Here is a 21,278-nt window from a genome sequence, read left to right as displayed (position 1 = left end):
CTGAAGAACTATGGATGGAGGTTTGTAACGTTGTACAGGAGGCAGTGATCAAGACCATCCACAAAAAAAAGAAATGCAAAAAGGCAAAATGGTTGTCTGACAAGGCCTTACAAATAGCCGAGAAAAGAAGCAAAAGGCAAAGAAGAAAAGGAAGGATACACCCATTTGAATGCAGAGTTCTGAAGAATAGCAAGGAGAGATAAGAAAGCCTTCCTCAGGGATCAATGCAAATAAATAGAGGAAAACAATAGAATGGGAAAGATAGACATTTCTTCAAGAAAATGAGAGATAACCAAGGGAACATTTCATGCAAAGATGGGCACAATAAAGGACAGAAATGGTATGGACCTAACAGAAGCAGAAGATATTAAGAAGAGGTGGCAAGAATACACAGAAGAACTATAGAGAAAGATCTTCAAAAAAAAAAAAGAGAAGAAGATCTTCATGACCCAGATAACCATGATGGTGTGATCACTCACCTAAAGCCAGACATCCTGGAATGTGAAGTCAAGTAGGCCTTAGGAAGCATCACTGCGAACAAAGCTAGTGGAGGTGATGGAATCCCAGTTGAGCTATTTCAAATCCTAAAAGATGATGCTGTGAAAGTGCTGCACTCAATATGCTAGCAAATTGGGAAGACTCAGCAGTGGCCACAGGACTGGAAAAAGTCAGTTTTCATTCCAAGCCCAAAGAAAGGCAATGCCAAAGAATGCTCAAACTACTGCACAATTGTATTCATCTCACATGCTAGCAAAGTAATACTAAAAATTCTCCAAGCCAGGCTTCAACAGTACGTGAACTGTGAACTTCCAGATGTTCAAGTTGGATTTAGAAAAGTCAGAGGAACCAGAGATCAGATTGCCAACATCCCCTGGGTCTTTGAAAAAGCAAGAAAGTTCCAGAAAAAACATCTATTTCTGCTTTATTGACTATGCCAAAGTCTTTGACTGTGTGGATCACAACAAACTGTGGAAAATTCTGAAAGAGACAGGAATACCAGATCACCTGACCTTCCTCCTGAGAAATCTGTATGCAGGTCAAGAAGCAACAGTTAGTACTGGACATGGAACAACAGACTAGTTCCAAATCGGGAAGGGAGTACATCAAGGTTGTATATCGTCACCCTGCTTATTTAACTTATAAGCAGAGTACATCATGAGAAATGCTGGGCTGGATGAAGCACAAGCTGGGATCAAGACTGCCGGGAGAAATATCAATAACCTCAGATATGCAGATGACATCACCCTAATGGCAGAAAGTGAAGAAGAACTAAAGAGCCTCTCGATGAAAGTGAAAGAGGAGAGTGAAAAAGTTGGCTTAAAGCTCAACATTCAGAAAACAAAATTGTGGTATATGGTCCCATCACTTCATGGCAAATAGATAGGGAAACAGTGGCAGACTTTAATTTTTTGGGCTCCAAAATCGCTGCAGAAGGTGACTACAGCCATGAAATTAAAACATGCATACTCCTTGGAAGGAAAGTTATGACCAACCTAGACAGCATATTAAAAAGCAGAGACATTTACCAACAATGGTACATCTAGTCATATCATGGTTTTTTCAGTATCATGTTTGGATGGGAGAGTTGGACTATAAAGAATGCTAAATGCAGAAGAATTGATGCTTTTGAACTGTGGTGTTGGAGAAGACTCTTGAGAGTCCTTTGGACTGCAAGGATATCCAACCAGTCAATACTAAAGGAAATCAGTTCTGAATATTCATTGGAAGGACTAATGCTTAAGCTGACACTCCAATACTTTGGCCAGCTGGTGCGAAGAACCAACTCATTTGAAAAGACCCTGATGTTGGAAAAAGTTGAAGGCGGGAGAAGGGGACGACAGAGGATGAGATGGTTGGATGGCATCACTGACTCGATGGACATGAGTTTGAGTAGGCTCCAGGAGTTGGTGGCGGACAGGGAAGCCTGGCGTGCTGCAGTCCATGGGTCCAAACAGTTAAACAGGACATGACTGAACTGAATTGAACTGGGGAATGATAGAATTAGCCACTGGTGCTTGGGACTTTTATCCCCTAGTTGTACTTTACCATGGAACCAGCAGGTGGCGACTTTGCCACATCTTTTCACTGCTGGCTTCCATATGCAGCAAGAAAAAGGTGAGTGATTCATTTCCCTGGTTTGGCTCAGTTGCTACACTTGTTCTCTATCCCTTATAAGATAATGGGTTTTCATAAACCGCTGAAGCCATTTTGACTGGACAGGCTCTCCTGCGGATAATTCCAGTACTAGAGACCATATCCTGGCCATTCTGAGTTGTAACAGCTCTTGTTTTCACATCCAGTACTAAAATAAGTGAAATTAAAAGACGTTTGCTCCTTGGAAGGAAAGCTATGACCAACCTAGACAGCGTATTAAAAAGCAAAGACATCACTTTGCCGACAAAGGTCTCTCTAGTCAAAGCTATAGCTTTTCCAGTAGTCATGTACAGATATGACAGTCCATAAAAGACTGAGCTTTGAAGAATTGATGCTTTCAGATTATGCTGGAGAAGACTTGAGAGTCCCTTAGACTGCAAGGCTACCAAACCAGTCGATCCTAAAGGAAATCAACACTAAATATTCACTGGAAGGACTGACACTGACACTCCAATAGTTTGGCCACCTGATGCGAAGAGCCGACTTGTTGGAAAACACCCTGATGCTGGGAAAGATTGAGGGCAGGAGGAGAAAGGGGTGGCAGAGGATGAGATGGCTGGATGGCATCATCAAGTCAATGGACATGAATTTGAGCAAACTCCAGGAGACGGGAGGACAGAGGAGCCTGGTGTGCTGTAGTTCATGGTGTTGCAAATACTTGGACACAGCTTTGCAATTGAACAACAACTAAGTCTTGCTCACCAGGGCTGAGTGGCTCAAAGGTTAAAGCCTCTGCCTGCAGTGCCGGAGACCTGGGTTCAATCTCTGGGTCAGGAAGATCCCCTGGAGAAGGACACGGCAACCCATTCCAGTACTCTTGCCTGGAGAATCCCATGGACGGAGGAGCCTGGTGGGCTACAGTCCATGGGGTCGCAAAGAGTCGGACACGACTGAGTGACTTCACTTTCACTTTAGTGCATGGTCACTATGCAGCCAGAGTGGGATGGGCTGAAGCTTAGGGCAGCTGAGGGTGGGCTCCAGGGCACTGAACTTGAGCAAGACCCCAACTGGCATTTCTTATTCACTGCTGTGTTACTGAGCTAGCTTGCCTAAACAGAGAGTAGTTTCACAGCCAAGTCAGATGTGTTTTGTATATACGAGTGTGAGTCCATTGTTAAATCCAGAATGGCAGATGCCTTGGCCCGAGGAAACAGCCAAGTCAAAGTGGTAGTATTTTTTTTTTTAATTAAAAAGAAACCCCAAAAACCACCCAAAGTTTGCATCCGTAGCAGAATCCCCAAAAGTAGGCTGAGAGTGATTTCAGAGTCATCAACTGAATTTGGTGGTCTAGGGGATGACATGGGTTGAACAGTTCATTACATCCCCTACCCATCCCAGCTATGATCTGAGATGCCTTGGCATTACATAAAATGGTAAAAGGGAGATGCCAGCTGGAGGAAGGATTAGGATTCCATAAAACAGTGTGATCTTAAAATTTTCTTCTGAACTGGAATGATTTAAACCCACTGACTTAAGTGAATGAACACTTCCATTGACTTGAAAACTGCAATAGTGTACTGGTTAGTCTTCACCTATGATTAACAAAGCAGAAAATGTTGAACTGCTGCTGCTTGCTGCTTGTCACTTCAGTCGTGTCCGACTCTGTGTGACCCCATAGATGGCAGCCCATTAGGCTCCTCTGTCCCTGGGATTCTCCAGGCAAGAATACTGGAGTGGGTTGCCATTTCCTTCTCCAGTGCATGAAAGTGAAAAGTGAAAGTGAAGTCGCTCAGTCGTGCCCGACTCTTAGCGACCCCATGGACCGCAGCTTACCAGGCTCCTCCATCCATGGGATTTTCCAGTCAAGAGTACTGGAGTGGGTTGCCATTGTAGTTTCAACAACGTGCCACAAGGTGGCAGCAACCTCAAAAACAGGTTTAGCCACCCAATGTTGTGGGAATGCTTTCAAAGTGCTGTCATAAACCTGATTTTGTAAAAATTTTAAAGTTCTTTGTAAAAATCTTACGCAATTGTGCTTTTTCTTACTGTGCTGATGTCTTTTTCTAGGGAATAGAGCTAGTGAGGTAAATGCTTTCCCACATATTAGTATAATTCAACTTGTGTAACCTTATCTGAAAATTATTTAATTTAGATATTCAGTTAATTCTTAACTTGGAAAATTTTTTTCTCAAGGAGCTACTTTCTTTCAATGAATAGAAATTTTACTCAAGTGACAATATATTTAAAGCTATTCATTGAAAAAAAATTGCTCAGGTGACTTTTCATTAGGTTTCTAGTAATGCATCATCTCTGTAGCTTATTGCTGACAATTTATTATTTTTCCTTTAGGAAGTATCAGCCCAGGGAAACCTTGCTAATGATTTAAGCTATTTAATTTTTAGTTTACAGTTAATCAGTTATCTTTGTAATTGTTTTTGTCTGTGTGTCTTAATCATCAAATTAGATTAACTCTACAGGGTAATATCAGGTTTTTTTAATTCAAATTAATCCCTGAGGATAAGCACAATAAAGTTAATCGCTGGAAAATGCAATGTAACACTTAAAAATAATTTAGGACTATGGCCTTTGAATTACTTATATTTACATATATATGAATGATAGCTGGATTTCATAAATATACATGAGGCTAACTTTAAATGCTTTTCCGTATTCCTCTGTGATCCCTTACAGCTCTGATTTTAGTCGCATAGGAAAGAAAATCTCTCATTTCTTTACAAGTGGGGTAATGAGAAATCCTTACCAAATGGAAATACCAACTATATTCTATCCTAGTTGTCTTTTGAACATTTATTCCATTACTTATTCAATAAACATAATAAAATTGGTTAGAAAGTACTTTCTCCAACCATATTTACTTATCTTTATGTTTGGTTTTATAACTTAAAATAGTTACTTTACTATGCTAAGTTGTTATTCAAATAGTGAGCAAAAATGTGATTTAGTCCAAAAAGGTGACTCATGCTTTGGTTATTTCTCAAATACAGAAGGCTTTCGAGTATTTCTTGAATAAATGACTGCTTTTCAGTAATGCTCAGATTTTTAAAAATAATTCAGGGCTTAGCAGGAATGGAGAAGAGCATCTAAGTATGGATAAATGAATTTGCTTAAAATGATGAATTTGTTTCTACTGAAAAATGATCAAATGTGGTATCTTTTTATTGTCTCCTTTAGATTGGAATAATTGGTGGAACAGGCCTGGATGACCCAGAAATCTTAGAAGGAAGAACCGAAAAATATGTGGATACTCCATTTGGCAAGGTATCCATTTATGGAAACATACTAGCTTTTTTCTTTTTCCTTGCTAGCTTGATTTTTTTAAGTTGCAAAAAAAAAAAGTTTAATTGCTTTTGTCTTGGCAGCACAGGGCTGCCTGCCCCAGGCGGAGAGGGGCCAGGAGTTCTGCCAACTGAGATGGTGTCCCTAGGGATGCCTTGTACTTGACTACCAAGAACATAGCTTTTAAATACATACAAAAAATTTCTTAATTATATCCCTAGAAGCCAGATGCTCATTTCAAACACAGGAACTGTACCCTCTAGATCAATGCATTCAAATCAGCTTCTAATTTGGGGCTTGTCGGTCATGCCACAGTCTTTAACAAATGGGAGGAAATATCAAACGGTCTTTTCTTAGTAAACCCTGGCTCAAGGGGAGATTTTAGGGGGACTGAGAGCACAACTGCAGAACTGAATTGGAAATAAAACATTCCTCCTTGTCTATTAAAAGGAGGCTGTTTAGTTTTCCCAGACCATGTGTCACCCAGCCAGGGGGAGGGTGTCTGTCTTCTCCTAATTCCATAGGGGTACTTCTAAACATGTGGTTCCTCTGATCCTCCTACAAAGATCCCTGCATCTGGCAGTCCCAACCCAAATCCCCCTTTTCAGCCAGGTTCTTAGATTTGATATCTCATCCTCCCAGGTCCTGCTGTCAACTTGCTGACATGTTTTCTTCACCTCCTAGGTTCTCAGACCTTTATCTGAGGCCTAGTTAACACAGCGAATGCTTCCAGTGCCGAGTTCATAAATTGCCTGAGAGTGGCCTCCTACTCCTTTTGCATTTCACTCTCACACCTGTTCTTGAACCTGCCAAATACCCTTGACACATCTGTGTATGATCAGTCTGGCATCAGAGTCCCCAGGGGTGCTTGCTACAAATAGATCTTACTAAATGGTACCTACCCACGCACCCTTCTAAGTCTTACATGTCTCTGTGCTGGTAGAGAGGGCTCAGTAGCTACTGAGTGATTAAGTTGAACCATCAAATCTAGACTCTTTTACATCTTTAAAATGTATCTTCAGACCTCAAGTTTCTATGAGTCCTACTGTAGTTGAGCAATTTTTGGTTGTTCTATGTATTTTCATATCACTGACTTGTAACCGTTTTTCATTATGTGCAGCCTTCTGATGCCTTAGTTTTGGGGAAGATAAAGAATGTTGATTGCGTCCTCCTTGCAAGGTAAGGTATTTCAATCTTTTGAATGTTACTACTAAAGGACAGTTTAACTTAAATTCTGAAAAGAGTATTGGTGCAGGTATGAGTTTTTAATGTGTTGGTGGAGCCATAGCATCTGGGTCATCTTTATCGCTTATGGTTTGGGGGTAGGTTTTACTGACTTTGGTGATTAAAGATCTTGCCCATACCCCCTTAGGTTGGGAAAATGCTTAGAAGAATCTAATGACCGATGCGATGATTTGACTAAACTTGAAGCTCTGCTTTCAGTTCTAGCAGCAAGAGGCAATGTTTTCTTCTGTTCTTTTTTGTCTTTTATCAAGGTCAAGAAAAACTGTTTTATTTATGACCTTTTGTTTAATAAAGTTCTGGATCTTTGGGAGGGGGTTTCAGGTCCCTGAAGTTGAGTTCTCTATGGTGTCTATACCCTTGTTCCCTTGACAAGGCTCATGCTCTTCCGTAAAGAAAGGAACAAGTCATTTTTCACAGTTAGAAATTAGTGAGACTGCATATATTAGCTTTCTATTGCTGCATAACAAATGACCACAGATTTAGCAGCCTAAAACAGCACACATTATCCCACAGTTTCTAAGTAACCAGAGTGTGGCCACAGCTCATCTGTGTCCTCTTCAGGGTCACACAAGGTCACATGGGTATATATAAGTGCTTGTTTTTATCCGGAGCTCCAGGTCCATGTTCAAGCTCACATAGTAATTGGCAGAACTAAGTTCCTCAGGGTTGAAGGACTGAGGCTCTCACTCCTAGAGGCTGTCCATGCTCCCTGCATTGTGGCCCTCCCCATGGTCATTTCAGGAGACAGTAACTTGCTTCTGCAAAGCCAATGGGAGGTCTCTAGTGCATGCTGGAAGGAGGGGCCTGATCATGGGAGTGACTTCCAGCTTCTGTGTGCTGTGTTATATTGGTTAGAAGCATCTCAGGTCCACCCACAACTCGAGAAAGAAGGAATTATTCAGAGCATGAAAATGAAGACCACCCTAAGGTCTGTGCCACACTGCATTTTTGAAACAAGTGGCTTTGCTGAAACCAGTGAATCTAAACTTTAATTTTAGATGGTCACACAGGGTTGGTTTCAGGCAACCTTCTTGTTAATCTGTGGTCATTGCTAGAGAAACACTTAATTTCTTCCAGACTCTTAAGAGAAAGTGGTTGGTGTTGTAGCCCCGTGGTGAAGGTTTTATACTCCTACCAGCTGAACTGAAGTGCTGGATTGTGAACCACTCTATGTAGTGGTTCATAACTCCTTTTGATGTTTGAACTTCTATTGAAAATCTAATCAGAGTTGGATATGACTGAGCGACTGAACTGAACTGAATCAGAGATTTGGAGACCAGACTTAGAAAAATGCATGTACAGTAGTAGTCCACTCTCATTGGAGATTTCAGTTACCCATAGTCAACTGTGGTCCAAAAATATTAAATGGAAAATCCAGAAAGAATTCATAAGTTTTAATTTCTGTGCCATCCTGCTCCGTATGCTTGGACCAGGAATCACCCTTTATCCAGCATATCCACCTGTTGTAGGACAAAACTGCATATATGGAAGTCAGTACTACCTGCATTTTCAGCAGCCTCAGGGGATCTTGTAATGCATTTCCTGTGGCTAAGGAGGGGCTGCTGTACTTTCTGGGCATTCATGGACTTCCACCTTCGGAGAGGCCATTTTTGACCTTGGGGTAAAAACCCTGATATGCTATGCTTATCTGCAGTTAACGTACGAATTATTTTGCTAGTCTTAATTCTGTTGTTAGTGATCAGAAGAGATAGTTATTTCAAAATATAAATATGGAATGATATAAGAGATACTGAGTAACAACCCTGTGGTACTGGTTTCTATTATCTATATTTTAACAAATCTCGTCCCCCACCCCCCGTCAAAAATCGGGGCTGAGAGAGCTGAGTGACTTTGAGGTCACACAGCTAGTAAGTGGCAGAGGTAGGATTTAAACCCAGGCAGTTTTACTTCAGAGCCCAACCTTTAAATCATTATGGTACAAAGTAAGATTTTTGTGTGTCAGTTACTTCCTTGAGAGGCTGCTTATTGCGTTATGTGTGAAGACCACTGGTCTCCTGACACTTAGCCTTGTTACAGTCGAACATTACCCGTGATGTCTGTAGTTTTCCAAGCAGCTCAGGATAATTTTAACTCTGAAATACTGCTTGTAAATATACCCTCTAAGGTGTGAGTTTTTAAAAAAGAATGTTAGAAATTGGGTTCCCTTCACTGGCTGTTTCCTGGCACCCTGGGTGGGTGGGTGTGGGTGGATATGAGAGAGGGGGGTGGAGAAAGTGTGTGTGAGTACTCAGTTTTTTGTCCAGTGAATGACCTAATCATGGCAAGCGCAGTTCTAGGTACCAGCAGAGAAGACAGATAAGGGGCTTTCCCTCTCAGCACTGTTGCTAGTGGAAAGATGGGTGATGAGAAGGAAATAGTCTGAGTGGCCAGTAGGTGCCAAGAAGAAAAATAAGGTCGGGGTAGTGATGTGTTGTAGATGCCGTGGTCATGGAAAGCACGCCTCTGGGGAGGTGACGTGGGGGCCAAGCCTGCGCAGGAGTGGGTACAGCTGAGCAGCGAGGCCAAGCAGGCGGGGCGGGAGAAAGGCGAGGGCTGAAGCGGCCATGTGCGGGCTGGGCCCAGACGATCTGAGGGCCACGGTAAGGTGTTTGGATTTTCTGTGAAGTATGACAGGAAATCATTAGTGGCTGTATGAAGTTTGCTGGGGCTGCCACAATAAGAAGCCACAGGCTGAGTGAAATGGGAATTTGTTCCTCACAGTTCTGGAGGCCAGAGGTCCGAGACCAGGGGATCAGCAGGGCTGGTTCCTTCTGAAGTTAGGAGCGAAGGGTCTGTTCCAGGGCCCTCTCCTTGGCTTGTAGAGGACTGACTGTCTTCCCCCGGAATCTTCACATTTCTTCTCTGTGTGTGTCTGTCCAGATTTCCTTTTATAAGGACACCATTTGTGTTGGATTAGGACCCACCCTAATGACCTCATTTTAACTTAATTACCTCATTAAAGAGCCTGTCTCCAAATACAGTCATGCTCTGATATACTGGGGGTTAGGACTTCAGCCTAAGTATTTGGAGGGGACGTAATTCAGCTCATAACAGTGGTGATGTGTGAGGTGACCCCTTCTTGGACCATACCTGCTGATGTCAAACAACTGGGAAATCTGGTATTTTAAATGTTTCAAAATTTAAATTTATTTGGATGATCGGGCAAAAAAGAATAGAGAGATTAAACTGGAAACTTGAGTTTCTATTTCTGTCTGTCTGTTTCTTCATTGGCACCTCTTGTTTTCTGTGTTGTGGCTTAGGGGAGACCAGATGCCTCGGATTCGGGGGTATTGGTGCCTCACAGGATAGACACGGCATGTCTTCCCGGGGAGTGAATTCTACATTAGCTGTTAACCTACCCTCGATAGGAAAGTCAATATGGAGAGTAAAGTGAGTCTGCACTTTAAAACCAGATAGTTTATACTTAAAGTAGGCTGGTAATTGCCTGACCTGTTTGCGTTCTTCCTCTGCCAAGGAAAGCACTTTGGTGGAAAGGGCTGGAAGGCACTGCTGGAAATGAGTTTTCTTTTCCAGAAGTGTGAAAATGCCCTGCTCACTCCTCTACTGTGTGTACCCTCCTTCCTTAGGCATGGGAGGCAACACACCATCATGCCTTCGAAAGTCAACTACCAGGCGAACATCTGGGCTCTCAAGGAGGAGGGTTGCACACATGTCATCGTGACCACAGCTTGCGGTTCCTTGAAGGAAGAGATTCAGCCTGGCGATATCATCATTATTGATCAGTTCATTGACAGGTGAGCAGTCACCTAAGATGCTTCCGGCTCCTGTAAGACCATTCTCAGCCCCGGGGGATAGTGTGGGGACTTGGGGGAGAGGCGGCACAGGCCTACAGAAACAAAACAGAATAATCCCCATAAACTCTCAAGTTCCTAATTCCCAGCTTCAACATTTATCAGTTTGTAACTTTTAAAGATGAGAATTCTTTAAAAAACAAATTACTTCGTATTTCTTTAGAATTAGGTGTCTAGGCAATATTTTTTTCCCTGTTGTCTCACAAACTTTTTTATAGTTGATTTGTTCAAATGAAGATCCAAAGAAGCCTGTTTTTCCTTTTTTTTTTTTTTGTCCTTTAGTCTTCCCCACGTGCTAGATTCTACTGATTGCATCCTCAAGTGTCGTTCAGTGTCTTCCTCTGTCCCGTGCATTTACCTGATAAAACAGTGCTTAATTCTGGAGGCCTGATCAGAACCAGGTCCGAATTCTTGGCAAGAATCTTTCTGCGTCATATCAGGAGGCACGTAATGTCTGGTTGTCTTTTTCTGATGTTAAGATCAATAGTTTGTTCATGAACTAGGGGATTTTTTGTTACTGAATTGCACAAGGAATATATAATGTTCCTTTACTAAAATATTAAACAAGGATGGACTGCCAAGATCCTGGGCTTTGCATTTAGAAGTAGGTGAAGAAATGGACGAGAGAGAGTGGATGGTCTCCTAGGGATCCCATCCACACACTGCCTTCACCTCCCATTCCTGGTGGGAGTAACCGCCTCCCGGAATGCACTCGATAGAGACAGGTTACTGCACTCTGCTACTTTGAGTTGGGGAGAAGTACCACAGAGAGTAAACGGCCCGGTAGCTCCTATCAGAGTCCCCCACCCAGTCACCCAGACCATCACCTCGGTCCATCCTGCTCTTCCTGCTCGCGATACCCAATGCCTCTCCTACCGCATCTGTTACAGGAGGAAAGTTTATTCAGTCCTATTCTGTGCCTTCTGTTTTCATGGATTTAAAATGATCCCTAGTCCATCAGGAACATTCTCGAATGTTTCCTGATGAAATGAAGCTACTAGCTTGAACCAAATGCAATGCTTGTTCTGTAAGGTAGAAGTGGTTGAACATCAGCAGTTTCGTGTGGTGCAGTCTGAGGATAGACTAAAGTCATTACCTGCCCCTTTCATTCTCTCCAGGCATTTCTCTGCATCTGACACTGCAGGTTTTACAATCTCCTCTCTAGAATGTAAAGTGTGAAGGTTACAGACCCCACGTCTCCTGTTTGCCACTTCATCCCCAACACCCACCACACTACCTGGCCTGGGGTATAGTTCAGTCAGTAGTGTTTGAGTGATTGTGTGAACGTGGTTGTTCGAAGGGAGAGGGAGGCTGGAGTCTGTGTTTAGGGGATATCTTGATCAAAATCTCTATGGCTGTCAGATGAGTGTTTAGGGGTAATGACTTAAGAAAATGGGTGTAATGTGGTTTTTTAATAATGCAATACACAAAACTCTAGAATGATGCGGATTTATAAAGTATTATATATGATACTGGAAAGAAAAGTTTGGCTTCGTTACTAAGCCTGGGATTAATTTGTTACTTAAGTGGTGTAACTATACACTGTTGTATTTCCCAGATCTTTTTCTCACATAGTAAAGGTAGATGTTTCACATACTGGCTCCCACGAAAGCATTTGGGACACAAAGACAATAGAAAGTGTTGCCATCAGGTCTGGTTTCTTCCTGTCTTGGCACTTAGCTGTGTGACCTTAAAATCTTCTGGTATCTGTTTGCTTCTGTGTGCCATGTCCATTAACCTGCCTCCTTACTCTCAACTTAGCGAGTGTCTTTAATGGAATCGTTTGTGTTGCTGCTGCTGCTGCTAAGTCACTTCAGTCGTGTCCAACTCTGCGTTACCTGCCCAGTAAACACCTTTACTGTGAGTCTGGGCTGGAGTATGTCTACTAGTTGACATCACTTGGTAAAGACAGAAGAAAAGATCTGTTAAAAGGGAGAATCCCCTAAGAATCATTTAGAATGCAATGTCAAATTTTATATTGATTATATAACAGTAACACTTTTTATATATTAAGTTACATAAGATATAAAGCTAATTTTACCTATTGATGTGATTGCTAGAAAATTTTAAATGACATATGTGCCTTGTATTATATTGCTCTTGGAGAGCATCTTATATATTGCTGCTGCTGGCTGAGCTATGTGGTTTCTGTTACCCAGGCTTGAGAGTGTCTTATAGGATAGGAGAATCCGAACTTTTTGCCTTGTGAGAAATGGCCTATATGTGTTGTACTGATAGTACTTTATTATTTTAACAGAGTAAATCCTGGTGTGTTGAGGCAGGCACCTCCACTTACGCCTGTCATCAGGGATGAATGGTGAGCTGGAGGCTGTACTGCTTGTAGACTGAGCGCCCCTAGCTAGAACCACAGCCTCAACATGTTGAGTAGAATTGCGACACCCTGCCAAGCTGCACGGTGGATTAGTGCTGTGGGGGCAGGAGCCCTGGACTAGAAGGATTCAGTCTGGCTCTGTGTGGCCTCAGGCAGATCATTTCACCCCTGTGGGCTTTGGTCCTCTCTTGGGAATTACAAGTTGAATTCTATCACTTAAGCTCCTTTTCCTTGAACGATCCATGGGTTCTCCTCCAGGGACTGATCTGGAAACACATACTTGCCTACTGCTATAACTTTGCCAGCACATCATCTAAGAAACAGTGTCCTCATCCTAAAGTGTCTTCAAAGGCTAGAAGGATTGTTTTAATCTCTGACATACATTCATGATAAAGAATCAAAAGGGAAGAGTGTGGCTGTTCTTTTTTTAACAGATGACAGGACTGGAACCTCTTGCTTTCTCTGCTCTTGGTGCTTAGCATAGGGAAAAAAGACATCAACCTGGCCTCTCACCTATGCTGTGCATACCTTAGAGGTCATTACAATTTAAGAGTGACAGGCAGCTTTGATTTTTATGGTTGTTTTTTAAAATCATCAGATTTTTATAAGCTAAAAATGAAAAATATCCTTGAAAGGTATCTGACAGGCTGAAAGCTCTTTTAAGAAAATAAGATCATTCTCTTCTAAAAATCATTGGGATTGCTCATGCTACCTTCCAGCCTGTGAAAACTTGAAAGCCTGGGCATGAGAAAAGGGGAATCCTGGGTGTGGCTGACCTGGAGAAATCAGAACAGCAGACAGGTGGGGAGAGGAGTGGTTCCAGTATTTTTAGGGTGTGTCCTCTTAGTCCTTCTGTTTCTCAGACCTGCAAGGAAATAACCTTTGCTAACGCGCAAAGTGAAAGTAATCATTCATTCGTCATGAGGGCTGCTGTCTAAAGGAAAATGGATATGGATGTAGCCCTTAAAGCTGAAAGGAGGAGTCCTTTTGTCATTTCCCATGTGTGTTACACAGTGACAGGTTTCCCAGTGAACTCTTCCCTCATCCTGGCTCACATGTGCAATATTCTTCACAAACCAAAAATAGTAACTCATTCCAGGGAGCTGTACGAGGCTCACCCACAGTAAATGTCCTCAGCGCCTTGGGCCTCCTGACGCACTGCTTTGGTTAATCCCTTTCTTCTGCTTGGTGGAGGACTCCACTAACAGAGTCATGAGTCATTTCGCAATTCAGGAGAAAACATGGGTGAGCATGGGGCTTGTTCTGCTTCTTGACCATCGTTTAACAGTCCATATGAACTCTGGAGAGAATGTGGCTGACCTTTCATCTGTCTCAAGAGAAAGCTGTGAGGCTGTTTCTACTTTAAAAGGATCTTATAAGGGAGATGCTCCCAAGATTCATAATCTGGGGTGCTTCTGTGGTACAAGTCTGTGTCTGAGCAGGGCACACCCGGTTCTCACAGTATCACCGCTGGGGAAGCAGGACTCTCTGAGCGAGGCAGAGAAAAATCTCATAGGAAATCCTAGTCCATCCCCTCCCCAGAATCTGGCTTTGCTCAGGAAACGGAGAGAGCAGTCTGAAAGCTCAGCTGCTCTCTCCGTTTCCACTGGGCTTTTCAGATTGTCTCTCTGTTGTGCTTCACGCCTGCCTGCATCCTTACGCCTGGTGCTCTCCCGTGTCTACTTGCCCCCGCCCAGCAAGCGCTTGGGACAGTCAGCAGGCTGTGTTTGTTCACTGGTTCTGCTCCCCTCCCTTCCTGCTGATAGAAGCGCGCCCCTCCTTTGAGCCTAGCTGGATCAGTGGTACTTGTTCTGTGGAGCTGGGTCCTCCCTGCCTGAGGTTTGGTGATGGCTCCATATAAGACTAACCAAATTCTGAGATGAGACTTGGAAACTTGGAGGCATGACTATGCATTTACTTGGCTTTTGTTTCGTTTTTGCTTTTCAGCCTTGCAGGTAAAGACATAACCATCCCTCACATCCTGCCCCCACTTCAGCCTGACTTTAATGATGCGTTATAGATGGAGTGGAGAGCTGACCTCTGATGAGGTTTTTGCCGTTACAGAGCGAGCAGCACTGTTTGCCCACTAGCTGCTTTTTCCAAAGCAGGAGGCATTTTGTTGTCTCTTCCTGTTTTCCTTCTGCTGCCCATCCCTGCCACTGGGGACCAGTTAGGTACTTCTACAGATTCATTTGTCTTCGGGGTAGGGGGGTGAGCCGATTGTATGGCCTTTCACTCCAAACTAGTAACTGTCCATACCATGGAAGACGCACGTGGGCAGGGGATTCTAGAAGTTTCCGCAAATGACCTTTCTCCTCTTCACCATCAATCCTGATTATTATCATTGAAGGGAATTCAACTTACACATTTATTAAAGGAACAACTGGATCTGCAGAGTGTTTGGAAAGATGCCCACATTATATTAGGTTTAAAAAAAAATGCAAACTAGTTGGATCTCTTAAATTGCTTCTGTTTCTACCAGAAATATCTCAAGGTGAGGCTGGGTAACATCCATAAGGGTAAGAATAAGATTCTTTCTTTTCAATAGTGGCCTCTTAAGGGGTGTTTTTGTTTGTTTTTTCAATAATGAGAAAAGTATGACCAAAAAATTAAGATTAAAAAAAAAGCAGGAAGTAATTCCTAATGCCAGGTGTTTTTTGCAAAACGCTGTTAATACACTGGCCTCTGGCCCCCGGTTAGATTCTATTAAAAGAATGCGGTAGAAGTCCTGGCTTGGAAGTGAGGACATCCAAAATTGTTTCCTGGCTCTGCCCCCAAATTCCTGTGTCACTTAGTGTCCTCATCTGCTAAGTGAGGGTGCTGGATTGATTCCTAAGAGTTCTGATGTCCACCCTCTTAAGAGAATTCTTTTCTTTTCTCGCTAGAGTCGGGAGAGGTTGGGGGTTGGGATAAGCGTTGGCTGGTGATGCAGGCTTACTCATCAGGAAAGTCCCGCTGTAACAGTGGTAAGGGATTATGTCAGTTTATTTCCCTCTCCCAAAGACACAGCCCTGCCTTGGGCTTCCCCCACCGTGTCTCAGTGCAAAGTTCTTCTTTGCCACCCTTGGGAGGTCAGCCTGGGGAAGTTGAGATGTGTACTAATGTCAGTTCATTAGTCCTTCCGCCTCTTGGGCAGAGGGTGGGTTCTTACCAAGAGAAATGGAGGTTTATGATAAAGAATTATACGGGAAACCTTTGCTCAGTGAGCTCTTTCTCCCGTTCCTGTCAGCAGTTATTTTAAAACCTTTCTGTTCTCTCACAGCTTCCTGCTCATATCCTTCACTCTTGGTTGAAACGGTTGCCTCTTTACAAGAAAACAGATGTTATTAGGCACAAACACGTCATCTTCCTTCACCCTCCCTTTCACCAGTTACTTGCATCCCTGTTTGTCATCATGATACTGTCCTTGAAGTGGGGGCCTTTATTCCCTGGGTGAGGTTAACTCTTTTCCTTGTTCTGCAACCTACCTTCTCACCTTCTGTCCTTACTCTTATTTAAAAATGCTAATAAGCTCCCAGTGTTTGAGTTCCCACCAAGTGCCACAAATCAATTAACCCTGTTTATAGCTCAGTTGGTAAAGAATCTGCCTGCAATGCAGGAGACCTGGGTTCGATTCCTGGGTCGGGAAGATCCCCTGGAGAAGGAAATGGCAATCCACTCCAGTATTCTTGCCTGGAAAATCCCATGGACAGAGGAGCCTGGTGGGCTACAGTCCATGGTGGCTTAGTGATTAAACCACCACCGCATATAAGGATCAGTTTAAATTGATGTTACTTAAGCTTAGAAATACTGGTCATTTGCTAATAAGTGGGACCTATGGGATCTGAATTTGGGTTCATCTCCAAAGACTGACCTCAGCCACTCCTGATCTGTGGACTTCCCAGATCTGTACTCCCCTTGAGATCCCCCTTGGCTCCCAGATACAGGACAAGGTCCCAAAGACATCTCACACTTTGTAATTCAAGTGTATGTTATCAGATCAAGTGTATAATATTGTGTGTTAGTACATATATGAACTCTAGAAATATGGTATAGATGAACCTATTTGCAAAGCAGAAATAGAGACACATAGAGAAAAAAGGTATGGACACTAAGGTGGGAAAGGACTAGTGGGATGAACTGGGAAGTTGGGATTGACATATATCCACTACTCTGCATAAACCAGGTAACTAATGAGAACCTGCTGTACAGTGCTGGTAGCTCTTAATCCAGTCCTCTGTGGCAACCTAAATGGGGAGGAAGTCCAAAAAAGAGGGGGTGTATGTCCGCAAAGAGTCGGACACGACTGAGCGACTGAACTGAACTGAACTGATGTATAACTCCGCACTTCGCTGTACAGCAGAAACTAATACAACATGGTAAAGCAACTATATTCCAATAAAAAGCTGTTTTTAAAAAGACTGAATTATCCCCCTTGGTTGTCTTCTAACCCACACTTCCCCCCATCCCGAGCTCCCTCCTCTCCACTTGGTAAGTTGCTGCGTTGGTGATACCACGGCACTGCTGTCCACCATGTGGTCATTGCTGAGGATCTGTCACCCCTATATCCAGCTGGTCTCCAAGTCGTGCCCATATGTGCCCTGAATCCACCCTGTTGTCCATCACCACTGCCCTCATCTGGATTATTAAGTTTCTTAACATTTTTGCTTCTCTCAGGTTGACTCCCTGGTTTCCATACTACTCCCTGGAAATAGAAAGAAAGACACAGTCATCAAGAGAGCTGGAAACCAAGCCCAAACATCTGCTGCCTCTGGGAGGGCTTGCCCTGAAATCTGTTACTGTAATTTGATGTAATTTTTCCTCGTTCCTTTTGTCACTGATGGTAATGATCTTTGACGTAAACTTAAAACTGTCCCGTCCCCTTTGTGGTGGTTTCTTCACTGCTTTTCTACTTTGCATCCCTGCTCATATTCCTTTCCCCAGTGAAGGATTAATGTTGATTATCTGGTCATCTCTGGTCTTTAGGACATGAAGTTATTTCTGGATATTTATGAAGGGGGTGGTGGAATACTGAGTTCTTCCCATCTATAAGGGAATGCTGTTAGGTCCTGGGTATTAACATACATATATGTGTTACTGGTAGAGATGGTTAGAATCATAAAAGGTAATCTGCCACATAACTAAAGTTTTAATATGCATGCCTTTCCAACCAGCCTTCCCCCTTTTGCAATTTGTAGTCTTACGAATAACTGCACCAAAGGATGCGTTTTTCAATTAGGGGTTCTCCTGAGATAGACTGTTTGGATAGACCTTAAGAGATGTGGGTGGAATCATTTCCCTGAACCCAAGCTCCTCATAAGGAGCCCTTGGCACCGCTTTGCTGGTAAATTAACTGCCTGGTATCCCTGTGTGCTGAGGCTTATGGACATGTCCTGTGCTCCAGAACTACCTTGGAAGTGTGCAGGTGTGTGACAGGTGTTTCTGCTGTGGGACAAGTGTTTTCTTTCAACTTGTCTGCAACTCAGCATTTCTTCAAAGGAAAACTATTAACAGACAGCAATCTTTGTTTGCAGATTCAAGGGTCTTGATCCTGAAAGAACCTACCAGTCATTCTTTCTCTGCATTTTGTTCCCTGCTGTGTCTGAAAGTGCCCGGTGTTCTCTCCTCGATGGCCTTGAACTCATTTCCCTTGCCAACACACACCATAATTTTGTCTCCTTCACTCTTCCATGGCAGTTTGTTGTTTGTTTTCTAACTTTTCTTATCACAGATCTCTTTTTGGGGGGTATCCTTGACTTGAGGCCCACGTACAAGCCACCCTCAGAGGTTGGCAGACGAGAAGTGCAGAAGCAGATTTCGACCGGCAGTGAGGACTTGGGCTGAGCACTTGCTTCGTGTGCTCTCTGTCTTCACACTGACTGTATTTCCCCTTCATGTCCCCGTTTTAAATATGAGAAGACTGATGAGACTGAGGTAGACAGAGGTCAGGGTGACTTTCCTGCAGGCACACAGCTAGCCAGGAAGTAGTAAAGCCAGCCAGTTGGGCAGTCCCTGAAGTGTATTTCCAGTGGGTGTCCCAGGATGATGGTGCGGTTGGGAGTGAGAATTGGCAGTCCCTTAGCCCCGCTAGGAGGGTTCACCAGTTGAAGCAAGAGTTGGAGGCAGACCTTTGGCATCAGATCTTTACTACCAGAGAAATTGCACTGTGTTAACCAGGTTAAATGATATCAGCACATGTATTAGCTTCCTTTTGCTGCTGGAACAAATTTCCACAAACGCAGTGGCTTAAACAACACGACATTATTAGTTAATTCTGCAGGGTAGGAGTATAACATGGGTCTCAGTGGGCTGAAATCAAGGGCTGAATTCCTCTCTGGAAGCTCAGGAGAATCCCTTTCCTTGTGTTTTGTCACCTGCATTCTTGGCTCCTGGCCCCTTCCATCTACAATGGAAGACAACATATGTTCTGGGCATTGGGGTATGGATATTTGGGGGTATGGTGGGAGGCATTATTCTGCTTGCTACCACATGCCACTTTCACAGGTTGGTAGGATGGAGCCACTGCCCCCAAACTGTCATCCTTGGTCTAGGTTGCTTCTAGCAACTGGGTGATCCTTCGGTTCTTCTCGCCCACAGTCTAGAACACTGCTTCCCCACGGATCCAGCCAGTCTGACGTCTAAGGCTAATTTTTTTCCTATGGCCCAGCAATGTATTTCAGTTCTAGCTCTTAATGGAAGGAAAAAGATATCCCATTAAGGCCCCTGTTTATCAGGAAAAGGTGCTCACTCGGGCACCGCTCCAGATGTAGAGAAATCGGCGGGTGTCTTCCGTTGACGGGCTCCATGTGCTTGCTTCTGCTGCGCCTGCATCCATCTGTAACGTGACTTGTGTGAGTCTGTGTGCTGGACGCTTTGTCTGTCCCCTCACTGATCCTCAGGGCAGTAGTAGTAGTGCTTTGTAACAACTATTGTTTATCCCCAGACTCACACATTTGACATAAAAAAATGGAGGAGTTATTGCATCTGCCTGTTGGGATGTCGCTACTGGAGATTTCTGTGACTCTGTTTTCATATTTAAACAATATTTCAATATATTTAAACATATTTAAACAAGGGTGTAAGTGTATGTTGTTAATACGTTATGAAGAAAGAACTCACAGAGGTTAAGCAATTTTCTCAAGGACACATGAAAAATCAGTAACAAGATTGAAATCCGTGTACAAAACTGAGGATGAGCCACTATTCTGTCTACAGAAGAGCTTTTCTTTTTTGACTAGAAATTAGGAGTGAACAGGCAGGGGAGTCCCTGTCAACACAGGCTCAATCAGGTAACAGTCCCCACTGTGGGATGTCCCTTGCTTCTTGCAGACTTGTAGAACCTCTGACTTCTATTTAATGTTCTCAGGGGGAGGATAGGAGATCTTAAAATTACATGTATTTTCATTTTAGAATTTCCCTTGGGTGTGTCCTTCAGTACCTTCACTTGTGGTTGCATACCTCATTGTTCTTGATCTGAATTTCACTCAGCATAATCATGCCTCATTTTATGCAGTATCGGAATATTCACAGTGATTTAAATTCAGATCATTATTTGAATGTATTGCTATCTGAGTTGTGCAGAACACCATGATTAGGTGGGCAGGCTGCATGAAGAGATCTTTCTTATCAGCATTTTCCTTCCTGGAATCTTAACAGTATAACCCTGAAACTATTAGACATATGGGTATTAAAGTCCCCAGGTCTTCCTTGGGGCTACCCCTCCTGCAAGGCTGGGTGTTCTGAGGGCCAACTACAGCTTCTCCTTGGTGCTGACTCCTGATTCAACCTCCAGCTCAGACCTCAGTCCTGAGCTGCTGTGGGGTAGCTGGGCCTCAGGGCTGACTTAATCCTCATAGCACTCTTACAAATGGGTAGTGAACAATACATTTTATAACTGGAAAATGAAGAATCAAAAAGATATGATGGTTTTACTATAAACCGTAGAGGTGGAAGTTGGGGAGCTTTGTTTAAAGAGAAAAATGTAAAATGTTAAACTGTAGGCAGTTAACATCACGTGTTTATAGCATAACATAAAGAATTACTCCTTGGAAGGAAAGTTATGACCAACCTGGACAGCATATTAAAAAGCAGAGACATTACTTTGCCAGCAAAGGTCTGTCTAGTCAAGGCTATGGTTGTTTCAATTGTCATGTAAGGATGTGAGAGTTGGACTATAAGGAAAGCTGAGAGCCAAAGAATTGATGCTTTTGAACTGTGGTGTTGGAGAAGACTCTTGAGAGTCCCTTGGACTGTAAAGAGATCCAACCAGTCCATCCTAAAGGAGATCAGTCCTGGGGTGTTCATTGGAAGGACTGCTGTTGAAACTCCAATACTTTGGCCACCTGATGCGAAGAGTTGACTCACTGGAAAAGACCCTGATGTGAAGAGCTGACTCATTTGAAAAGACCCTGATGCTGGGAAAGATTAAGGGCAGGAGGAGAAGGGGATGACAGAGGTTGAGACGGTTGGATGGCATCACCGACTCGATGGACATGGGTTTGGGTGGACTCCTGGAGTTG

General features: G+C 43.3%; 1 protein-coding gene across 1 annotated transcript in view; it reads left to right on the top strand.

Moving 5' to 3' along the window:
• Window positions 1–21,278, top strand: part of MTAP (methylthioadenosine phosphorylase) — a 42,261-nt gene that overhangs the window by 7,151 nt on the left and 13,832 nt on the right. The window contains exons 2-4 of the mRNA XM_068974122.1: window positions 5,287–5,373; window positions 6,512–6,570; window positions 10,224–10,391. Of these exons, the coding sequence (XP_068830223.1) occupies window positions 5,287–5,373; window positions 6,512–6,570; window positions 10,224–10,391 (314 nt within the window). The remainder of the gene's footprint in view (window positions 1–5,286; window positions 5,374–6,511; window positions 6,571–10,223; window positions 10,392–21,278) is intronic.

This window comes from Capricornis sumatraensis, chromosome 6 (assembly GCF_032405125.1).
Source record: "Capricornis sumatraensis isolate serow.1 chromosome 6, serow.2, whole genome shotgun sequence".
NCBI classification, from domain to species: Eukaryota; Metazoa; Chordata; class Mammalia; order Artiodactyla; family Bovidae; genus Capricornis; species Capricornis sumatraensis.
Note: the sequence above shows the minus strand (reverse complement) of the source record. Positions and strands in the feature narration are given on the sequence as shown.